This window comes from Typopeltis vanoorti, chromosome 9 (genome assembly GCF_054136105.1).
Source record: "Typopeltis vanoorti isolate ZY-2024b chromosome 9, IOZ_Tvanoo_1.0, whole genome shotgun sequence".
In the NCBI taxonomy this organism is placed as follows: Eukaryota; Metazoa; Arthropoda; class Arachnida; order Uropygi; family Thelyphonidae; genus Typopeltis; species Typopeltis vanoorti.
Genome location: NC_143557.1, coordinates 36,174,043 through 36,198,636, shown reverse-complemented (window position 1 = coordinate 36,198,636; position 24,594 = coordinate 36,174,043). Strand labels below are relative to the sequence as shown.

The window sequence follows — 24,594 nt, the reverse complement described above, 5'->3', positions numbered from 1 at the left end:
TGGGTAACATGTGCGCACTTTCTTTTTGCTTGAATTCGTTATTTTTCCAAAATAATTGTACTGTTGCAGTTTTAAGCAAAAGGCAAAGGCGTAGAATCTCTGATAAAATAAATACCATTGCATATAAAAAGACTTGCAATCGGAAACCCTGAGTAATGCAGTTTAACACCATTTGTTGTTCATAAAAAAAAATAAAAAAATCGTTCCTAAAAGTGAAAAGTGCGACCCATATTATCTTATTTTGCAAGGAAAGGAAGTAAAATGTCATATTTATTTCAATAAATGTTATTTAAAAAACATAAATATTTGACATAATATTTCCAATTCAAACAAACATTTTGATTATTTATTTTCGTACATGTGAAATTCATTTTTATTTGGGAAGAGACACAATAAGTAAATTGTGCAGCAAAAAAGGGTCAATCCAACAAATACAGTGCACATAACTACAATAATCTGTTAACGGTGGGGGGACAATTGCATTTTAATAAATAGAATACTGATGAAGTTTCATCAGCATTCTGCCTTTTTATTAGGTCAAAGGGATTTTGAGTATATTTGCGAACAGATATATTCAACATAACTTAGCCAGTTTTGTTGTAAAAGGTGCCGCATTTGAAGAAATATTAGCGGCATAATAATAAAATAGCAAAATTCATAATGCTTCAGAATAACTTGATAATTTTGATAATACCAAAACATGATGAGACACATCTGTAGAAATCTATTATTATTATTATTAGAGTCATTTTAATTATTAACTCTATAAAGATATACTTAATCAATTTGTATTTTTGTGTTTTTAAATAAACTTGTTTTATTTTGTCACAGATGGTTTTCGCTGGACTACCTGGACTTTTAGACTATTGTTCTTATCAATATTGTAAAAACTCGATTGTAGCTTAAATATTCCTAAGTACATTACATCGATTTTTTACTTAGGTGAAGTCCCATAAGAATGTTGTAAAAAATAACCTTGTTTGTCTCTGTATATTTTGTATTAGATATTTTTGTAAATAGCCCTTTGGAAATTAACTGTATATACTTCTTTAATAAGAATATGTTAGAGTGTTAAAAACAAAGGCAGTGTTTTTTGCTGGAGCTGTATGTAATAGATCTACATGGCAGCATTAGAAAGGTTTGTTAAATATTGTGTGTATGAGAAAGGCTTATAAGCTTTGCACATAAACACCTCTGTAGTCAGTCAGAAAGGTTCAAACAACTTTCCGATGGTCGGCAACTTACAATCAAAAGAAGGCACAGAAGAGAACAAAGAGCAGGCCGAACTTGAAATTTAAGATGAAAGAATCATGCCGAATTCTTCAGGGGTTACAAACTTTGTTCAAGGTCTCAGAGAAGGCAGAAGGCATAATAAAAGGGGACACAGCCAATCATATAGGGCTTCCTGGATCCAGGAGTCGCTAGAGAGAAAAAGGGCTTCCCGTTTCCAGACGTTGCCAGAGAGGAGCTTTCCGGTTCCAGTCTTAAGAGAAGGCTTCGAGTTGCTGAAAGGAGATGTTCCAGTCGCCAGAGAAAAGCTTCCAGACCAGAGAGGAATCCTGGTTGACAGTTGGCAGCAATTCGAGTTAGTGGAGGCAGCAGAAAAAGGAGGCAGTCATCCAGGCATTTTTGGCGAGCCCAAGCAGAGGAGAAAAGGTGAGACAAATTACCCGAAGCACCTTCGCTCGGAAGTTTTTCTTTTTGCCACGGGAGAATAACTTTTTGCCGGAGCTGAATATGAGTACATCAGCGGGAAGTTCACAGTCCGCTATTTTCCCAATGAATATTTCTGAAGCCAGATTTCCTGAAGGAAGCTCAAGATCTGAGATGAGAGAATTGCCTTAGAACTTTTTGTGCAAGGCCTTTGACTGAATGTGCGATATACAGAGCTTTTGTAAGTTATGTATAGGGTTCATATATTTTTGAAAAAAAAAATACGGGACACTTTCGGTTTGAATAAACCAACAAACTTTTTTTACTTTTCTTACTTACGAACATCAGCAAAGGGAAAAGAATTTAATTAATTATAGCAATCTTAAAATTGAACTTTAAACAATACTAAATCATTGATCTTTGCCTGTGATATACTTCTCAGATGACTGTATTTTCTCAAGTAAAGAATGATTATGTTTTACCAAGTTATGAAATTCCACACAGTCCTTATTGAAAAACACTTTAACAATGAGCATAGCTTTCACAGTTTCTACAGATAACCTATTATTTTCATTTGTCCATAAGGAGTTTCCTTACAGACAAATGAAATTCCGTAGTGGCCTTACTCCATCGTCCTAACCTGAATCGGAATGACTGTATATCTATATCAAAAATCTGGGAAAGCCTAATCAGGATAACTCATTAATTCATATTAATTTTTTGTTATTTAATATTATTAATTATCTTTATTTCAATCATGTCTCTGCTTAAAAAATATTCCCTTTAATACTTAGCGATATAACATCACTTGGCTTGTTCTATTTTTAAATGAACTATTGTTAGTATTCCACCTTGTATTTTTTTTAAACTGTTCTTGTAGTGCCACTGAAGATGGTCTGCTATTTCCAGACCGAAATATTTGGTTAATTAAATATCTTTCTTGTGTTTACATGCATATATTATTCAAGCTGTGCTTAATTATTACAACGTCTGCTAGTTGCATTATTCTCGCAACATGTTCAGTATTGTCAATTGATAAGACAATTTTATGATCAATAACTAATATCGATTTCTTGGCAATTACATGTTTTCTCTTTAAGAATGGTATTCCCCTTTGTCTGAAATGAAAAACTTTGAATGGTATGTTTATGAGTCACATGCTCACCCAGTGAGGGCAGTGAAATTAGCTGTGCTCAGCTGTACTTAAGATATATTTTGGCCTTTTATATTTGTAGCTTTCCGCTTCATTATATTCTGAAGCTTCCTTGATCAACGGGTTTGGGTGGTTGCTAGTCTCGGTAAAGAACTTCACTGCTAGATCTAGAAGAAGGGAAGAGATGTAAGGAATGTCGACTTCTCTATGGATCTGGGTGTTTTTGATAAACCATGGGGCATCCAGAATCATTCTCAGGCACATATTCTGCAATCTCTGTAGTTTTAGAATATTTGTATTTGCAGTGTGGGTCCATGTAGGGGACGCATAAGTGATGACTGGCCAAATCACCATCTTGTAAATTGTTAATTTTGTTTATGTATCCAATTTGCTTTATCTGTTGATTACAGGGCAAAGTTGGGCTATGACCTTGGATATCTTTGAGGTAATGTGTCTTATATGATTGCTGAATAGAAGTTTTCTATCCAGGATCACTCCAAGATATTTGACTTTGCTCTGCCACAGAATCTTAACTCCCAAAAAATGAATGTCCTCCATATTGTGGATTTTCTTCCTTGTAAACAATATGGCTGAACTTTTCTGTGGGTTAACTTGGATCCTCCAGTCTACCAGCCATCTCTCTAATATATGTATACTGGGTTGCAATCTTCTAGTTGCCAGTTCTGGGCTCAGAGATCTTGCCATTAATGCAGTATTATCTGCATATTTAATGCAGTGAATGTTGTTCTCGGGTTCAGAGGGATATCTGCTACGTAGATTGAGAACAGGAGAGAGGCCAGAAGAGAGCCCTGAAGTACTCCTGCGAAGACCCTGCATCTGGAGACGAAATCGATTCTCCGACCTTGACCTGCATATATCTGTCTTTCAGGTATGAGTGGAGTATTCTTATCAACTTGATTGGAAAGTCGAACTTTATTCGAAATTGGAAAGTCGAACTGCTGCCATCTTCATCTCTGATGAAGATGGCAGCAGTACTGATTTTCCAATTGAAACCTTTTGTAATGATTTCTACTGGCCTGTGGATTTGTTGAACAGTACTACGGGCCTTGATGAAGCCAAACTGCTCGTCAGGCAAAACTCCTAACCTGTCTGTTTCTGCTTGGAGTCTTGTGAGGATCACTTTCTCTGTTACCTTTCCAAGGCTGGACAACAGGCTGATTGGTCTATAGCTCTCCGGAAGGTGAGGGTTTTTTCCTGGCTTCTTCAGTGGCACGTGATTTGGTGGCTGGTTTCCATGCTGTGGGAAAATGCTGGAATCTGAAAATTGCATTGGTAATATTGACGAGATGAACTATGGCCTTTCTTGGGAATAGTTACTATTCGGTTAGTTATGCCATCAGGTCCTGGAGCCTTTTTTATTATTTAGGTGTGTGACGATATTCATTACTTCAACCGGAGTAGTCGGAGTGATGTGTTCTCAATTAACAGTGTGCTACCATAAAGTTGATCTAACATGCCAGTGAATTTTGTACATAAGGTTAATATTAAGGTTTGCATTAGATGGATTGCATTGAGATTCAAGGTTATCTATCAGTGCTTCAGCTTTCTCTTCATCTTTGTGAACTGTCCCTTTCTTTGTATAGGGGTATGAGTTGCTTTTTGGTGCGGATGGCTTTTAGAAATTTCCAGACAGAGTGATCTTCAGTCTTGATGATTAATGAACAGTTTATCGAGCATATTTTAATAAATATAAATGTTGGTAAAATCGAAAATTTAAAAAACGAATACACAGAACGCAATAGAATATATGTCAGAAATGTAAATATATCACATTTTTACTGTAAAAAGGCGAATGGAATAAAGGAGAAACGAGAGTGGCTACTTTTTTCAGAAACCAGCAAAGCCATTTACTGCTTTGTTTTTAAATTGTTTTCTAAGTCAAATAATAGCTTAATGAAGGGTTTTAATGACTGGAGAAATATAACACAAACCTTATGTGATCACGAGCATTCTACTGAGCATATACGAGCGATGTGCACATATCGCAAAAGAAAATCAAGTTCTGTAAATAGTCAAATTGATTCTGAATTGATCAAACAAATAGAATCTGAAGAAAATTATTGGAGAGAGGTTTTAAAAAGAATAATAGCTACCATTAAGTTACTGAGTAAACTAGAGCTAGCATTTAGAGGAAATACAAATGATATTTATTCCTATTCCTGCAGAAATTATTTATTGTGTTTACATTATTTAAGTGAATTTGATGATTTTTTAAAACATCACATGAAAATGTATGCCAACTGTGGTTCTGGCAGATCAAATTATCTTTCTTACCATACTTGTGATGAATTCATAGCATTAATAGCTAAAAAAATGAGAAATATTAATATCAGAAATTAAGGAAGCTGCTTATTTTGCAATAATACTCGATTCGACTGGCGTCGAATCGAATATGGGCAATTATGGGCAATGTCCAATACTCGATTGGACATTGCCCATAATGACCAATTAGCTATGATATTTAGGTATGTTGCTGCAAATTCTGACATTAGAGAAACATTTATCGGGTTCATCAGAATTACACAACATAATACTTTATATTTAGAAGAGGTAGTATTAAAAAAAATTAGAAGAATTATCTTTGGGTATAAAAATGTGTAGAGGGCAAAGCTATGAAAGGTATTTATACAGGTTTACAAGCTAGGCTGAAAAAACTTAGTCCCTCTGCACATTATATTGTATATTGTGTTCTAGTCATTCCTTAAGTTTAATTGGCAACTATGCCGCGGAATCTTGTCTGGAAGCAGTGCAGTATTTTTGTTTTATTCAAAATGTATATAATTTCTTTTCATCTTCAACAAGAAGATGGGGTATACTCCTTAAACATTTAGAAAAAAATCTTTAACAGTTAAAAGACTAAGTGAAACGAGGTGGTCCGCAAGAGCTGACGCTATATTGGCTTTGAAACGTGGATATAAACAAATTAAAGACGCATTACTTGAACTATCCATTTCTCCTCATGAAAAACCTATTTCTAAATTAGAGAGTTCATCATTGGCTGAACATTTTGACAAACCAGAAACAGCAATTTTAACAGTTATGTGGGACAAAATTTTACAACGAATAAGTGCTACTAGTAAATCTCAAGATCCCGATATGGATTTGTTTTTAGCTAATAATGTGTTACACTCTTTAGTTGGTTTTATTTTAGATATAAGAATTAGTTTTGCTGCTGTAAATGAAGAAGCTAATTTATTAATAGATGATACAAAATTTAAAGATGAAAAGGAAAGAGTTAAAAAAACGAGGAAAAAAATGAGTGACGAAGTTTCACAATCTAACGATAAGATTATATTTATGGGAAAGAAAATTTCGCTGTGAACACTTTTAATGTCATTTGTAATAAGCTAATTTTGAAAATTAATGAAAGAACAAAAAGCTATTTCGACATATTAGATATGTTTGACATTTTTTTGAAGGAAGATTTAGATCAAGACAAGTACGAGACTAGTATTGATTAAATTTTACAAAACTTATGGGACTGATATTGATCCAGAAAAATTTACTGATGAAATTAAGCAATTTTTAATAGTGATAAAGGAAGAAAATTCTTCAATTAAAAATATGTACAAATTTATAAACGATGGGTTAAGGTCTACTTTTCCGAATGTAGAAACAATTTTAAAAATATTTTTGACGATGCCTATTTCAAATGTAAGTGCTGAACGCTCATTTTCAGTGTTGAAACGAATAAAAAATTATTTAAGAAGCAACTTGCACCAAAATAAAACAAGTCACTTGTCGTTATTATGCATTGAATCAGATGTAATGGACTCGATCAATTATGACATTATAGATATATTTGCTAAAACCAAAGCCAGAAAAAAAAACTTAGTTATTAATTTTTTTATTTAAATTTGAACTGATTTATTTTTATACTTTTTTTAAAATGCAAATATATGTATACCAATGTTGTATTGTGTTATTAAAATAAGTTATAGAAATGTTGACTTTTATTTTCAATAAACTAAAAAAATGCTCATTTTTGAGGGCCTCATAATGATGTTGCGCCTCGGGCCTCCAAAAGTATAAATGCAGCCCTGCAACTAAGGGACTTTTGATTTGTATTCATTTGGAGTTTCTATCTCAAAACATCACATCCTTGCTACAGCCAGTGGATATGGGGAATCACAAAAAATTTGAATATTGACCATAAATGGTAAAAGATTTGATTTTGCACTGACCTCCTTAGCTGCTGAAAGTGATGTCAGTAGATGTTCTTCAACTGCTTCAAGTATGTAATTTACTAACTTTTTGCAATGCAAATATTCAAATTTTTTGTGATTCTCCATATCCATTGTCTGTAGCAAGGGTGTGATGTTTTGGGATAGAACTGAATATCTATCTTTCAGAGAATATAAATGAGGATGAGCTGCACATTTCTCAAGAAACAGTAAAAATTTTCTCAGTTTCCATTGTAATTCTATGTCCGATCTCATAATTCATTTAATTAGCCCAGTTAAATGGCATTATGTCCCAAATAAACAAGACAAATTCTTGTTATGTTCTGATTTTGTTTTTGTTCTTCTGGACTTCTTCTCCCAAAAAACCAGCTGCTCCAATTAACAAGTGGACCACTTTCGACTGTATTTGACTTTTGAATTCATTATTGTAAATATTTGTAAACCTTAATAGAATTAATTAAATAAAAAACTATATGTAGGAACATCAAATGCTGATTGTTAATTTTATATCATGACAGTGCTGGGAGACATTTGTAGGACAACACATATATAAATTGGTAATTCTGGATTTCTTAGTAGAATTTATCCTAACTTTCATGGTTGATATCTCCAGAAGGTAAAGTGCTGCGTTTATTTTTTATTATTAATTTCATTTTGTTTATTGCTAATTTCATTTAGATTGAAGGCTATTAATAAATTATTTATTTAGTTATTTATTTATTATTTATTTAGTTATTTTATTTATTATTTATTTAGTTATTTTATTATTTAATTTTTAAATGTCCACACACGAAAGGCCACTAGACCTATAGCAGATTAGTGCCATGTCTGGGCAAGAGGAATAGAAGAAAGGAGGAATTTGTTTTGCTTAAACAGCTGAGGGGTTGTAATCTTTGGGGAATACAGAGTGGGGGGAGACTATTCCGAAGGACAGAAGTAGATGAAATGAAAGAGGAGGCAGTGAAGTTGGTTTGGTGAGTTTCAAGATGGACTGAAAAGGGTGATGGTTAGCAGTGGCTCTTGTTTTAATGATTTTGGAGGAATAATAGTGGCCGATTCAGCAGAGCACTTTCCATGAAAGTATCTATAGAAAAAGCACCACAAGACAGAAACTAAGTGTCTGTGAGTGAGGGATTGAAGTGGGGATGCGAGAGAGGGATCATTAATTAGTTGGATTGCACTCTTCTGGACAGAAGCAAGCATCTTAGAGAAGATTTTGGTGCACCACCCCAAACATGAGTGCAATAGTCCGTGGCTTGGCAGATATTGGTTTTGTATAGAGTTAGCAGCTGTGAAGGTGTGGAGCAGTTCTTCTGCAAAAAAGTTCAAGTTTTTTGGTGGCTGCAGAAGCTATAGTTCAAATGCGACTGCCAGGAATGATCAAGGTGCAATTCGGTCCAAGAAGAGAGATCTGATCATATTTGGATATCTCGATATTACTGAAGGTAAGGGGAATGGATTGAGGTTTGGTGGCATTGAAGTTTACAAGGTTGTCATTACCCCACTTGGATATAGCTAGGACATCTGAGTAAAAGTTATTGGTCATGGTAGATCATGAGGATTCTAATACTTGACCAATACAAGGTTTGGCAAATGAAAAGGAGGAATGGAGTGTATTGTCATGGGATTAGAAGTCTGTGAGAGCAGGTCATTTATTATTATTATATTAACATCTGACCTCCATGGAGGCAGAGACTCATCATGGGAGATACACACTATTGCACACAATGCTCATCCAACTGTGTCTTAAACTGATTCAATGTGTCTACATTCACAACAGACTTAGGCAATTCATTCCACTCACCAACCACTCTCCATGCAAAGAACCTGCTTCTCACTCCAGTGCTCACACATACAGTTTCCAGCAATGGCCTCTTGTTGTTATCCACCCTTCTATTCTGTAAAAAATCTCTTCAATGTCAACCTGATAACAACTCCTAACTAGTTATATGTCTTAATCATATCCCCCCTTCTCCTCCTCATGAGGCTTTGCGATTTACATTCTCTCAATCTGTTCTCATAATCCACATTCTAATGACCACTCCCTGAATTTCAGGTCCTTGTTCACCACCACTCCAAGATCTCTCATCTCCTCTACCTCCTTTAAAGTTTCTTCACCAGGTGTATACTTTGCATCCATTGTTGCTTTACAAATTTCAAAACGTTACACTTGCAACATTGAACTGACAGTTTTCCCTTACCAATTCATCTGCTTGACTCTGCATTGTTCTCCCCAATTTTGCATCACCTGCAAACAGCTGCATATTATTAGTTAAACCCATCCCAGTATCATTAATATACAAATTGAACAACAACAATTGTTCCAAAACTGACTCCTGCAGCTCACCACTAGTGACCTTCAACTTTCAGGGTACTGCACTCCCATATACAACTTTTTTGATGCCTATCTGACAGCCAGTCACTGATCCAACTCAGAAAAGTGTTATCCAATTCCATCCATTTCAATTTATTTAACAGCTTGTCGTGTGGCAGTCTCTCTCAAAAGCTTTTGCAAAATCTAAGTATACCACTGTATATGCATCTCCCTTGTCCAAGGCGTTTGTCACTTTGTCATAGTACTTAAGTAAGATAGTAAAACATGATCTCCATTTAATAAACCTATGCTAATAACCACATAGAATACTGCTGTTATCAACCCATTTTTGATACTACTTCTCACCAATCTCTCTAGTACCGTCATCATAACTCCAGATATACAGAATGGCCTGTAATTTGTAGCCACAGCCTTATCATCTCCCTTATGCAGTGGAACAATTTTACTTTCTTTCCAACTCCCTTGGAACCTGTGCTGTTGTATGACTTATTAAACAGGTATGTCAGTGTCACTGCTGATCCCTGGAACATTTCCTTAAGACATGTCATGATATGTCATCAAATCCTATCACCTTGTTGACATCAAGGTTATTTATTTCCTTAACACATTTGCTGCCACACTCCTCAGGCATAGTTTGTTCCCGCACGCAAGCACTTTCACGTCTTCAAGGTCACTACGAGTAATCTCGTAGCCGGCTTATCAGACAGAATTTTGTTTCATACGCCAACTACGAGTAATCTCGTATCACCCCCCCCCCCCCACCCATATATTACATGCGCTGACGAATGTGTTTATTGCGTCTAGTCTCTAAAAACCTTCAGTTTCGCCATGACCAGTAAAAGAAAACTTACTGATAAAGAATTAGAGGTTTACGCTAATATGAGCGATGATGAATTTAATGAATTCATCATCGCAAATGGAAGGATAAGAGGGAAGTTCTTTCCATTTCAAATATGCACAAATTTTAAACGGTTGAAGCAAAAATTCGGAATGGTAAAATTCAGTTAAAACCAGATATCGTTAGGGACTATAATTTGGGTATGTCAGGCATTCATCTTTCTGATCAAGCTTTCTTACTATTTCCCCTTAAGAAAGACAATTAGATGGCCAAAGAAATTGGCAATACGCATTCTTGATATATACATTCAAAATGCGCATAAATTTTATAATATAATTACTGGAAACGCAATGACTGCATTAAAATTTAGAGATTAATTTATCTCAGTTTTTGTTGGAATGGATAAGCTTAAAGCATCACAGATTATCAGCAGGATTCGGGATCTTCATTATTTGGAAATTTTACCACCTACAGAAAAAAATATTTGTCGACAAAGCCATGCCGAGTATGTACACGAAACAAACAACGACGCGAGACACGTTATTATTGTCCTGTTTACCAGGAAAAACCACCATTGTGCGTGTAAAATTGTTTTAAAGTGTATCATTCGTAATTTGAATAAATTGGTTTTTATTTTATTGATTTTTATCAGTTTTAAATTGATTTACAAATTATGTGTTATACTATGATTACCTCGTGCTTGGCATAGGAGGTTGGTAATCGACATACGAGTATATTCGTAGTTGGCTTCTGAGGCACATACATAATATACTATATTTTAGTTGAAATTATTTCCCTTCTATCAAGCCCCCAGACGTGCTCTCCACTTTATTCAGAATCCAAGGGTCCAAATTAAGGTAATTATACTAAGGGTTAACTCGTGTTTGGCACAGGAGGTCGGTAAATCAACATACGAGCGTACTCGTAGTTGGCTTGTGAAGCTCATATATATGAACTACGAGTATACTCATAGTTGGCAGCGAACGTGTTAAATACTTCCTTCTCACTCACAATTAAGCCATCCTCTCCTATGTCCTGTCCTCTACACTTAAGTTCCTCATGATTCCACCCTGATAAGGATGAAACACCCTTATAAACTGATTACCGAATACCTCAACAATTTCTTCTGCAGTAGTTACCATTCTACCATTTTCATCCATTAACATCTTCTTACCATAATCATTCTTTCTTCTACTTGCCACATATCTAAAAACTCTCTAGGGATTTTCTTTGCCTGATTTTCTAATTTCTGTTCATACTGCACTTTTTGCTGTCCTTATTGAGTTACTCTCCTGGCTGGTTCTTTACACTCTTCATGTAATTGATTATTACTATTATTCATCTTGTACTGCCTCCAACATGCCTTATTCTTCCAAATTTCATGCTTAAACTGCTCATTCATCCATTTTACACCTACTTTATTCAACATTTTTGATCTTTGTTATACATTCACACAACTGACTACTTTGTCAGTTCTCAAGAGCATTTATTTCCTTACCACTCAACTCCTCATTCCATGCTATAGCTCCAAGCTGTCTAATAAGCTGGTCATAATCACCAGCCTTGCTTCCACATATATCCTTTCCTCACCAAATCTGCATATGGCTAGCCACAATCCAAGTGATGACTTCATGATCATTCTCACCAACTGGAGGAAAGTGAAAAACCCCACTAACAATTACATCCTCAGGTGAAATAATCATATCTAAAACTCTTGATCCTTGTGCACCTTCTTTTACATGCTGCCTGAGAGATTTATCTCTTAACAACTTGAGAAATTCATTTTCCTTATTCCAAAATTCTATCTCTGCATTCCAACCTATAGCACCATAATTAAAATCACCTATAATAATTTCCCTTCCTCTGTTCACTAATCAAAGTTGTTATGGGGAATTTGAGCTGACCTAAAAAATGTGCTTTTTTAATCGGTGAATAGTCTGTTTTTCTATGTTTTTGTAGTGCTACGTTGTTTTTCTGAATACAAGTGTCTGTCATTGGTTGTTTTAGAAGTTAGTTGTCGGCACCATATGTGTATTTTGGTTACCGAGAAGATGAGGTCGGAATCGAAAGCTTAACAGTGGAAGACAAGACGAAGAAACATAAGTTTTCATTATTTAGTTTTATTTTATTTTTACTTAGTACACTTTAATGTTTTGTTTGTAATCATTAAATTACAAATCTTACAGTTATACTCCCTTATACATATTTAGTTGAGACACTATTTTGAATAATGGTGGCAGCGGCAGTTAGAATAGCAAATGACGTATCACCAAGTCCTCCCCCATTTAAGGACTCCATTTTGCGCGATATCGTATGGGATTTTGTAGCATGTGGGACCTATGGAATGTATGTGTCCCAGTGGTTGTATATGTAGCAGGTGAGAGAAGGGGGAATGCATATGTGTGCAAAATGCAGGCAATGGGAGGAACTTGGTGAATTAGAGAATACCAGAACTGACCTTGTTGAGTCAGAGACGGGAGATTCTCCACGTAGAGAGATGTGGTATGATAGAGGGCGAGAGAAATATGAATAAAATAATGAGAGTGGGGATTATGGAAAGGTTGAATGATATTGAAGTATTTGGAGATGGTCTGAATTGGGAGGATGAATGGCAAATGAGAGTGGCTGACTTGCAGAGAGAGAGAGAGAGAGAGAGATGAGCTGAAAGAGTAGGTGGAATGTTTAGGGAATGAGATGAGAAGGGTGAAAGAAGAGATTAGGTGAATGGAAGAGATGAATACAAGGCAAATCAGAGTAGGAGTGAGCGAGAGTTATAGGAACAGTAGAAGAGAGGGAATGAGAAAGAGAGTTATGGGAATGATAGAAGAGAGGGAATGAGAGAGAGTTATGGGAATGATAGAAGAGAGGGAATGAGAGAGAGTTATGGGAATGATAGAAGAGAAAATAGGAACAGTGGAAGAGAGGGAATGAGAGAGAAAGTTGTGGGAATGAGAGAAGAGGAGAGAATGGAAACAGTAAGAAAGAGGAAATGAGAGGAATGCAAGAAAGCACTAGAACCAGGAATAGAGTGATGTCAGGAAGGCAGGTAAGTAGAGGAACACAGAGAGAAAGTGTTAGAGAAAAGAGAGAGTGAGGGATGCATGTGAGCAATTGAGGAACAGGGTGGTGAGAGGTGTAATGTATGGGGACTCAATGATCCGTGGTGTTCAAGATAGGATGCTTGAGGTCTGTTTGCTTGGAGGAACGATAGAAAGTGTGGCTATGGCAATTAAGAGGGGGTGAAAGGGTGGATGAGATGATTGTGATGGTAGGAACGAATGACTTGACAGGTAATGTAAATTGGGCAGCGAGAGATATGAGATTCTTGCTTGAGGTTATGCGAAAGAAGACAGAGAGAGGAAAGATTGTGTGTGTGTTTCCTAGGTATGATAGTGAATGAGCAGAAGAGCAGTAATATTGAACAACATAATAGCTAGAATGTGTCAGAAGAGAGGATTGGAATATGTGGATGCTTGGGGGGGGTGTTTGAGGACAGAGAGGAATTGTATGCGAGAGACAGCCTGCATTTGAATGATGATGGACGTAGGCATCTGGAGAGAGAGAGAGATTGCTGTTCTGAACGAGTCGGTGCATCCCAGGGTAGATGGTAGCAGGGGTGCCACTTGTGGGAATGGGTTCTTGGGAGAAGTAGGACGACATCGGTAACGTTGAGCCCAGTAGACTCTAGAGGGGATAATGGTGGGTATAGAAACAATGCATTTTTATGCTTTACACCAATGCCAGGAGTATCCAGAATAAAGGACAGGAATTGATGGCGCTGATCGCATCAGCCTATCCAAAGATTATTGGGATCACTGAGGCGTGATTGACAGAAGAGGATATAATAACAGGAATAGAAGTAGCAGGGTACAGCATTTTTCAGCAGGATAGGATGGGAAAGCGTGGTGGTGGAGTACTGCTTATGATAAGTGACGACTTATGTCCTCTAAGAGTGGAGGCTTTGGAAGGCAGTGACACTAATGATTTTGAAAGCATATGGTGTGAGGTAGAGGTGGGCAGAACAGGATATTTAGTGGGGTGTTGCTACAGACCAAGGAGCACAGAAGGTGGAGACCAGGAGATATTTAGACAGTTGAGCTTGGCAAGTGCAAGAAGAATGATTGTTATGGGAGATTTTATCTACAGCAGTATAAATTGGGGAGAGGAAAATGCATGTAGCAATAAGGAAATAGAATTTCTAGAATTCTTGAGGGACAAATGTCTTAGGCAACATGTAATAGAGGGAACAAGAGGTTCAAGAGTTTTAGATTTGGTCATAGCATCAGAAGAGTTGATAATAACTGAGATGACATCTCTCCCACAAGTTGGAGAGAGTGACCATGTGGTTTTGACTTGGAAGATGAATAGACATGCAAGAGTATCAAAGAGATGGGTAACATATGTGGAATTATAAGGCAGGTGATTACAATCTTAGATATCAACTTGGGGAAGTTTCATGGAGGGAGGAATTGGAGGGACAGAATATCATTAGTGCGTGAGAAATTGTGAAAGAATATTTGTTAGCAGCAATAGTAAGCTGCATTCCACAAGTGAAGATGAGGACAAAATTTGGAGTAAAGTGGATGACAAACAATATTAAATGGGAACTGCATGCGAAAAACAGGCTATGGAAGAGATATAAGGAGACAGGTGAAGAGCAGATGACTGAAGAATATAAAACACAGGCCAGAAGAACTAGTGCCTTCCTTACCACACTAGTGCAGGACTAGTGTGGTAAGGAAGGCGAAACTGGAATATGAGAAGAGATTAGCGCTAAGATCCAAAGAAAATCCTAGGGAATTTTTTTAGCTATGTGGCCACTAGGAGGAGGAGAAATGACTATGGAAGATTGACATTGTGGGATAAAAACAGGAATAGAGTGACTGATGCAAAGGACATAGTGGAATTGTTCAATGAACACTATTGGAGTATTTCATCCTGGAGGAGTAAATTTTAATACTAGAGCGATAGGGCAGGTTCGAGGTTTAGAAGTGCAGGAGGAGAGTGTGTTCCAGATTCTGAGTACTCTGGATGTCAGTAAAGCTGTGAGACTGGATGGTATTTCACCATGAGTTTTGAGAGAATGTGCTCAAGAACTGATAGCTCCATTGACCTGGCTTTTCAATGAAAGTCTGGCTACGGGAAAGGTATCCAGGGAATGGAAGGAAGGTAAGATAGTGCCATTGCATAAAGGTGGTAGCAGACTGGAAGTGTCTAATTATAGGCCAGTTTGTGTGTCATCAGTAGTTGTTAAGATCTTGGAGAAATTAGTGAGGGACCATATACAGCATTGGGCAGATGAGGGTAATGTTATCTGTGAGAATCAACATGGATTTGTGAATGGGTGCTCTTGTTTTAGTAATATGGTAGCCTTTTATGATAAAGTTACAAGAGCAGTAGATGAGGGAAAGGCATATACTGTCATTTTCTTGGATTTAGTGAAGGCATTTGACATGGTGCCACATGATATGATAAGCTGATATTTAACTTGCAGCTCATGGGTCTGGATGTCAGGTTGGTCAACTGGATTCAGGATTGGCTATTCAATAGGTATCAGAGAGTTGTGTATGGTGGGGTAGTTTCAAGGAGGCAGATGGTTACAAGTGGGGTCCCACAGGGCTCAGTACTGGGACCTATGCTGTTTGACCTTTATATCATTGACATTGTCAGTGGATTGCAAGGGGATATTCAGTTGTTTATGAATGATGCAAAGCTGGGAAGAGTTATTGGTAATAGTGCAGATGTGGTAGCCCTGCAAGAGGATTTGAATAAGCTAGACAGATGGGCAAATGAATGGGGGTGTCGGTTTAATGCAGCAAAATGTAAGGTTTTGAGGTTTGGGACACATTGATGGGATGCTGCATACTCTATTGGAGGATCTATACTGGAGGAAGTAGGGGAGATGAGATCTGGGGTTGATGATTTATAGAAACCTGAAATTTAGGGGACATATTGCAAAGGTGGTGAAGGTAACACAGAGAATTGCTGCAATAATGAGAAGGACACTGACCAGTGGAGATAAAAGAGTTATCATTTCGTTGTATAAGATTCTGATCAGACCACACTTAGACTATTGTTCACAGATTTAGTCCCTAGGATTTGAAGGGGATAAATTAACTGTGGAAAAGGTACAAAGGCGGATACCAAAGATGGTTTCAGGACAGTATAATGTTAGTTATGAGGATCGGCGGATCGGTTAGTTATGAGGAGTAATGGCAAGTGGCCATCCCTGGAAGTTGCAAAGGAAAACTGTGAGCAAGAGGGTGGGTAGGGGTTTCTTTGCATGGAGGGTGGTTGAACCATGGAATGCACTGCCTGATAGAGTGGTGAGAGCAAGAACGGTCAATGAGTTTAAGGAGTGGTATGATAGACTTTGTGTTTCTTAAGCAGGATTTCTATGATGAGTCTTGATAGACTTTGTTTCCTAGGAAGGAACTCCCGCGATGAGTCTTTTGACTCCATGGAGGCCTGAACAATAATATAATGAGTTCCAGGCCTATAGCAACATCCAACTAAATATGTCTTCATGCCAACCCCCATTTTACACCACACTGCATTATAAGCATTGCCACTGTTTACCTCTTTCATGTCTACCTTATGTGGATATAATAACCCTGCTATGATCAGCAGTACTATCCCACCCTTCTTGTCCTTTCTATCCTTGTGAAAAATACTGTACCTTTTCATTCCTATTCCCTTTAGGATGACATCTTCATTCAAGCATCTTTCACTTATTCAAATGATTTTGGGGCAAATAAACTCTATTTCTCAAACCATTTCATACCCCTTATTTCTGATACTTCTGAATTCTAAACAAAAAAAACAGCAGTTCAATTTTAGGTCTATAACCAGTCCTATCTAAGCCACTTGTTGGTTGTGATTTCCCCACCATACCTGCCCTTACCTAATCACCTTTATCACCACTTACCACACATATCCACTCAGTCTCAACTTCCCCACACACACATCGCAATATATTCAATTTCTGTGCTGATCATTTCCATACATACATTCACTGCTATTCCAACATTCACCGTCCACCCGGACTTCCCTATTACCCTGTTCCTCTTGCATTTCCATTCTCACTTCATCTCTCTCTCACACTATTACTGTTCCCATTGCCAAGTTTCCTCTGCCTGTTCAATACCACTCTCCTGATTTTGAATTTTATCTTTTACTTCTGATCTCTTGCTTGCATGACACACTGCCCTTCCATCTAGCAACACTTTCTCCAGTGCACTCACTTTTGAATGGCGAATTCTGAAAATTCGCCATTCAAAAGCAGCCTATCATGCTTCTGTAATTCTCTCTTCCCTCAAACTCATGCAATATATCCACAAACTGTACTCCTTTCTCTGCACACAGATCCATGTGCATCACTCATGATACTGGCTCTCCATCTCAACTAATCTTTGTCATACCTCGGCAACACACTGACAACCTTTCCCACTATACTGTTATCTTTCACTCTTTTCAATGACCTCCTGATATTCGCCCTTACATTCTTCTTATGTTCGCTTAAATCATTTGTCCCTGCAACCACCACTAATTCTCTTGCTGTTTTCCTCCTCATGTCCAAAGCCTGAATTATCTTGCTCATTGTCCCTCCTGGATAGCAGACCTTATGGACACGCTCATTAACTATTTATATCTAATAGGAAGAGAGTGGATGAAAGAAACAGACCCTGTGGTACTCCTGCATTGATGGGGTAATCTAAGGAGAGGAAACCGTCCACCATAGCATGTAGTCAGCAACTAGTGAGAAAGTTGGTGAGTGTGGAAGGCAATTTGTTAAGTAGGCCCCTCTGCCAAACCCAATCAAATGCTTATTTAAGTTAAGGGATATTACATCCCATATAGTTTCTCAGCCGAATAAGAAACTCAAAGAGTTTCATGCCGAATATAGTAAAAACTATGTAAAGTTCGGCGATTCCAAGCGTAAGCAAATACCTGGATACTGCCGCAACTGACCCTAAAGGTAGTGCAAGCTGGGGCAACTCGTGTCAAAGGTGGAGCAAGCTCCGATCACTATTCTTGATATTTACCCATAATGTGAACTTAGCTCCTAGGAGCTGTATTATTGTTCGACATTATGAGAGAAGGTCATTACCCAGACCGGTTTCAACCTTTATTGAGGTAGAATGGGAGTTCATGCCTTTCATCACTGGCCTCTTTAGATTTAAAAGTTGTGCTGAGAGTCAGCTTGATAGTGAGAGAGGAGGAGAAAAGATAGAGTGGATAGTAGTAGATAGTTAAAAGAGGCCTCAGTCGATCTACTTGGCCTGACTTAAATGTCAGCACCAAGCAGATCTCCGACATTATCTCCCTCCATCCGTTCTTTTCAGCTTTCCCCAGTCAGTCACCTCTTCAGGTGTCTGCCCGAGGAAAGTGGGGAAAAACAAATGAAAGAAGCACCACATGAAAAAGAGGAACTAGTAAATAACATTAAAAAATTACATATGACAATTTGTAAGAAACTAGGTAAATTCTGAAATTTCAACCTGAATGACCAGTTTAATACTGAGAAGAGCGGGGGCAGAGCCTGGCCTGGGTGATGCAGCCCACAAGGAGCTGCACCGCCTCGGTGTAAGCCTTCGCAGCCCAGGTTCTCAGGATACCCCATCCTGTGTGGAATAGACGGACCTTTTTTACAACAAAAATTCTAATCTGGAAGAGGACAAAAAGAAGAAAAAACAAACCAGAAATTTTTTTTTTTTTTTTTTCCCCCCCGCTCTGGCAGATCGATACTAGGAGTCGACTGACTTGTTAGGCGAGGTTTAAATCCTCCTGCTGTCTATTGTTGTGGGTTTTAATGATGAGATCTGCTAATTTGTCTCCACGGACGTGGTTTAGCATGTAGAGGCCTCTGTGCAGTGCTAGTCCCACGTCGTCCTCTGCATCGATAAGACCAATGATCTTTTCAGGAGTGATTTCATCTATATTATCGACAAACACGTCGTTCCATTCTGCACTGACGACTCTTGGCCCATTTTGTCCTGTGAGTATCAGTTGAATGTCTCCGAATGTTTCTATAGCTTTTCTTAGTCTCGCTGCCTCCTCAGGGAAATCTTTTAAGAGATGCAATATAGGTGCATTGGCCTTTGCATGAGGGAACTTTGTGGGTTCTGAAGTTGACTTTATATTTACAACTTGTGCTGGACTTCCTTGTTTCGATTTTTTAATATTTACTTCTTCAGGGCTGGCTGGCCTCTTTTGTGTGGTTTCTGCATTGTTGATTTCCATATCTACTGCCTCCGTGTCTTCGTCTATTGTGACTGCAGTGATAGTTCTGTTTTGTTGGTGCTGCTGGTTATTTTCGGTTGTAGTGGCGGTTTGATCGTTGGCCAGTTCCTCCTGCCCTTCATCTCTCCTGGATGCAGGCTTCTCCACTGGTGTACTTGGCAGTGTTTCGGAGGTGGCGGCATGATTCTTTGTTGTTCCCTCATGCGCGGCCTTCAGGGTGGGGAACTCATTCGGTTCTGCTCCAATAACATTTTGGGCTGTTTTTTCCGTGTTGGGCGTAATAGTGCCTCCCAATTTTTCGGCCAGATTTCTGTCCGGACAGGTGTCTATTTTATGGCTGTTAATGCCGCATTTTAGGCATGCCGATTGGCACTGTGCTAGTGTATGACCCGCTGTTAGGCAGTTCTTACACTTTAACTTCGGGCACTGAGCCCCGAGATGAGTCAGGGCTCCACATTTAAAACATTGCCTCTTTACTCCCGGGTAACTCACCATTACCCTGGCCGATCCGATCATTACAAAATTCGGAACTTCTGTTTTCATTGTTAACGAGAACATGACTTCCCCCGACATCCATTCAGGGTAGTCAGCGTCTTTGCCTACTTGGACATCTCGTACGGTTCCCCATTTCGAAAAGACTTGATTAATTATGTCGTTCCCTCCTTCTAGGTATTCCAGAGGGAATCGCTCTATTCTCATCTTTTTAGAGATGCTACCAACGACAAAAGGATGGCAAAGTTTCCCTTGACACTCAACCCCTTTGAGTAGTTTCTCCCTTGTTGTATTTTTACAAACTACTTGATATCTGCCACCCCCATAGGGGGTAAAGCCAGAAATATTATCTGCCCCTACGCAGTCAATTAGCGCTTTCGCAAACGTCCTCTTGTGTACACTTGTGTCGATTTCGAACCCGAGGGTTCTTACTCTCGGTAGAGCCGAAGACATACTTCAAAAAAAAGGGAAGAGTAGACCCTTGTACGATCCAAGTCCACAAAAGGACAGGCCTGTAGAAAAGGCCAAGCTTTCCCTGTTTGCAGATAAGAAAAACCTGTTAAACTTAGGTACAGGGGGAACACAAAGAACCAAAGAAGAAAAAAAAAGACAAAGGTTCTTACCAATGCAGCAGGACTGTAATAGGAGCTCTCTCTCGGGGTCTGGAAACTGGAATCCAAGGCTGGGATACTTTCACTGCAGAGCTGGAACATGGAGCTTTCTCTTGAGGTCTCATCAGTGGGAGCCAGGCAAAGCTTGGGTTCTACAGAGGAATCTGAGCATGGAGCTCTCTCTTCGGGCCGCAGGAACTGGATCCTCCTTTTGGACTGGTAGGCACAGGTTCTTTCTTCTTCGAACTGGAACTGGAGCTCTCTTTGACGTCTTGAGGTCTCTTCAGTGGGAGCCAGCTCATCAGTGAGTAGGCAGACCTAGTTAATGTCAAGTTTGTAGCGAACAGAACTTACAACCCTTCTACGAGTTTTGCCATGAGGTGTCCTAATAAATTATTAGATATATGAAGAGCCAAAGGCTTCAATTCGGCGACATATAACTTGTTTAAGTTAAGGGATATTACATCCCATATAGTTTCTCAGCCGAATAAGAAACTCAAAGAGTTTCATGCCGAATATAGTAAAAACTATGTAAAGTTCGGCGATTCCAAGCGTAAGCAAATACCTGGATACTGCCGCAACTGACCCTAAAGGTAGTGCAAGCTGGGGCAACTCGTGTCAAAGGTGGAGCAAGCTCCGATCACTATTCTTGATATTTACCCATAATGTGAACTTAGCTCCTAGGAGCTGTATTATTGTTCGACATTATGAGAGAAGGTCACTACCCAGACCGGTTTCAACCTTTATTGAGGTCTCATCCCTTAACTTAAACAAGTTATATGTCGCCAAATTGAAGCCTTTGGCTCTTCATATATCTAATAATTTATTAGGACACCTCATGGCAAAACTCGTAGAAGGGTTGTAAGTTCTGTTCGCTACAAACTTGATATTAACTAGGTCTGCCTACTCACTGATGAGACCTCAATAAAGGTTGAAACCGGTCTGGGTAGTGACCTTCTCTCATAATGTCGAACAATAATACAGCTCCTAGGAGCTAAGTTCACATTATGGGTAAATATCAAGAATAGTGATCGGAGCTTGCTCCACCTTTGACACGAATTGCCCCAGCTTGCACTACCTTTAGGGTCAGTTGCGGCAGTATCCAGGTATTTGCTTACGCTTGGAATCGCCGAACTTTACATAGTTTTTACTATATTCGGCATGAAACTCTTTGAGTTTCTTATTCGGCTGAGAAACTATATGGGATGTAATATCCCTTAACTTAAACAAGTTATATGTCGCCGAATTGAAGCCTTTGGCTCTTCATATATCCAATCAAATGCCTTTGATATGTCAAGGGCAACCAGGAGAGTTTTTCCAAACTTTTCCTTGGCTTTAGTCCAGAGGTGGGTGGTGAAAGCAAGAAGCTCAGCCTTAAATAGCAAGTGGCAGAATCCATACTGCTGGTCACTGATTAGTTGGAATGTCTCTAGGTGGTTCAAGAGCTGGTTGTTGATGACTTCTCCACAATTTGAGAGAACAGAAGTAAGAACAAGTGGATGGTAGATTGTTGATTGACTTTTATCACCTTTCTTTGGGATAGGCTTCGTATGGGCTTGTTTCCATGTTGTAGAATAGATGCTAGTTGAATAGGATAGATTGACGAGCACTAATGCAGGGTAGATATTAGTTCTGGGGCACCATTTTTTAACATAATAGATGAAATACCATCAAGCCAGGTGCTTTGTTTGTGTTCAGGTTAATAAAGATTCTTCAGATTTCTTTTTGTCAGAAGACTCTGTAAGACATGAAGGGAGCCATTGTTGGTGGAGTGGAGGGAACTCTGCACAGGTTATCAATGAAGGAATTGGAAGAGAAGAATGATGTAAGTTGGCCTTTAGGTGAGGTGAGAGAGTGATGAAAACTTGGGTGGGCAGAAGTTGCGCCAAATGGTCTTGGCAAATGACCAGAAAGAGCAACTGCCATTTGAACAGGAGGTGCGTTTGCAGTATTTGGCCCTTTCAAAGTCTGACTTAGACTTGGTGATGATTCTTTTACAACTGTTGTGAACTGCATTATAGATAGAGTAGACAGCTGGAGTTTTGGTCTTCAGCCATTAATGGTTAGTAGAGGGTTTTTCCTTAGCAGAATTCACACACTTTTTTGAGAACCAAGGATTGGATGTTGGCTAAGAATTTGGAGTGGAATAATGGATAAAAGCATTCATTCCTGTGACGATTTCTGTTATTCTGTCTGAGCAGGTGTTTGGATCAGAAGAACTGAAGCAGTAGTTGGACCATGGAAAGGAGGAATGGAACTTACAGAGGTCATCCCAGTTGGCACTCTTTGTAGTGCTAAAGAACATGAGACTGAACTCATGGATGATGGTTGTTCTCTGACAAAAGAGACTTGTATGAGGTTGTGATCCAAGTTACCGAGGGGAGAACCAACAACCACAGTATACCTGGAAGGGGAACTTGTTAGGAAGAGGTCAAGTGTCTTGGCAAATTGGAGAAGGTTGTCAGATATTCTGGTAGGAAGATAGGTCATTGCTAATACAAACACTTCACATCTCTGGCTGTGTGATCAGCAAAACTGGAAAAGTGGAGCCAATATGAGTTGTCAACATTGAAGTCCCCAAGAATGATGACCTTACTGTTGGAATATTTTGACTGCAGAAAGTCAAGCTTTAGAGAGAGTTGAAGAGGTCAAAGTGGTTGATGGAGTTTGGAGAGCGATAAAGAGAACATATGAAAAGGACAGGTTGATTTGGTAGAGAAATTTTTAGTCAAAGCAGATCAAACAGTGGGGATTCAGGGTTTTGCAGTCTCTAACATGGTATGTCGGTTCTGATAAATGCTTGAATGCCACCATGTGGTGGAAAGAGCTGTGTAATGTATAGTTTGAGCAGTGGTTGTTGAGGTTGCCAGTTGGGATTCTGATAGGAATAGTAATTCTGGTTTGAATGAAGACCATTTATATTGCTGTTTAGGCCATGATGTTGGTTGATGTGGAAACTTTTTTTTTTTTGGTAAGAATTAATGTTGGTGGGTTTTTTACTTGGATTTCTGTTGTTTTTTATGTTTTTTGTTGTATTTTTGATGTTTTTTATGGTTGGATTTTTTTTTTTTTATGTTTTTTTCCATTATTATTATTTTTTTTTGAGAATATTTGAGATCTTCAGTAAAATCACATTTCTTTGGGTTATAGTACATTGTATTTGGCAAGGAAGATATAAAGAGGAGGTGGGGCATGCAGTGTGAGGTGATAGACTTGCAAACATACTATCCACACAGAGTGAACTCTGTCTCCTGTCCATACACGACCTCAACAGTTCCCCAACTGCAGCCATAGTGTTTGATCTCTCTCCAGTCACGAACTAGCAAAATATATGGTTGCATGATTTGACACTAGCTGATCAGGAAGCCTCCAGAGTTTTTACTAACTGGTTCGTTCCTGGGTACTAACCAGCAGCCTGTCTGCGGAACTGTTTTACTGCTGTACTTTCGAATTGGGAGGGTCCAGATCCCCCCCTACACAGTGAGATTGGTATGCCATTGAAGGTATCACTCTCACTGCATGTGGGGGGACAGAAACTGTAACCCTCGCTTAAGCAACCAAACATGTCGTTAGCTACTTCAGGTCTCTAATAAGCAAGGTGGTGGTATTTCACCAGGTGATGAAGGACATCTACCACCCAGAGGTCTAGTTGGCATTTCCTCCAACTAAGAAAGATATACTTTTGTGGCGACAATGCTCAGATCGCCGGAACCCTGTTTATGGAAACAGGCTGTACTGCTGGAAGGTGGAGATGACTTGACTGTGAGAGGCTATATAATATGCATCAACAGCCCTTTAGTAGCCATTTATTTGCAGACATACTTTTTTTCTTCTAGTAAATTTAAAGTACACTATATTGAAATATATATTTGTACAGCACTTCACCAGTTTGGCTGGCCAAGTGGTTAGCATATCCACTCTCCCACCAGTAGGCTGTAGGTTCAAATCTTACCATTGCATGGATGTTTTTGATAATCTAGGTGAGTGATGAATTCCATTGCCTGGTGTGAGACCACTGTCCCTTTTACTGGTGGTACGAAGTATCTTGAAAAAGTTTTGTAGAA

General features: G+C 38.6%; 1 protein-coding gene across 4 annotated transcripts in view; it reads left to right on the top strand.

Annotated features, from left to right (window-relative positions):
- Positions 1 to 24,594, top strand: part of LOC150102971 (transmembrane channel-like protein 7) — a 407,541-nt gene that overhangs the window by 249,649 nt on the left and 133,298 nt on the right. For all 4 annotated transcript variants that reach the window (XM_090398590.1, XM_090398591.1, XM_090398592.1 and 1 more), the window contains one exon: positions 7,530 to 7,627. In XM_090398590.1, coding sequence (XP_090254716.1) covers positions 7,530 to 7,627 — 98 coding nt within the window. The remainder of the gene's footprint in view (positions 1 to 7,529; positions 7,628 to 24,594) is intronic.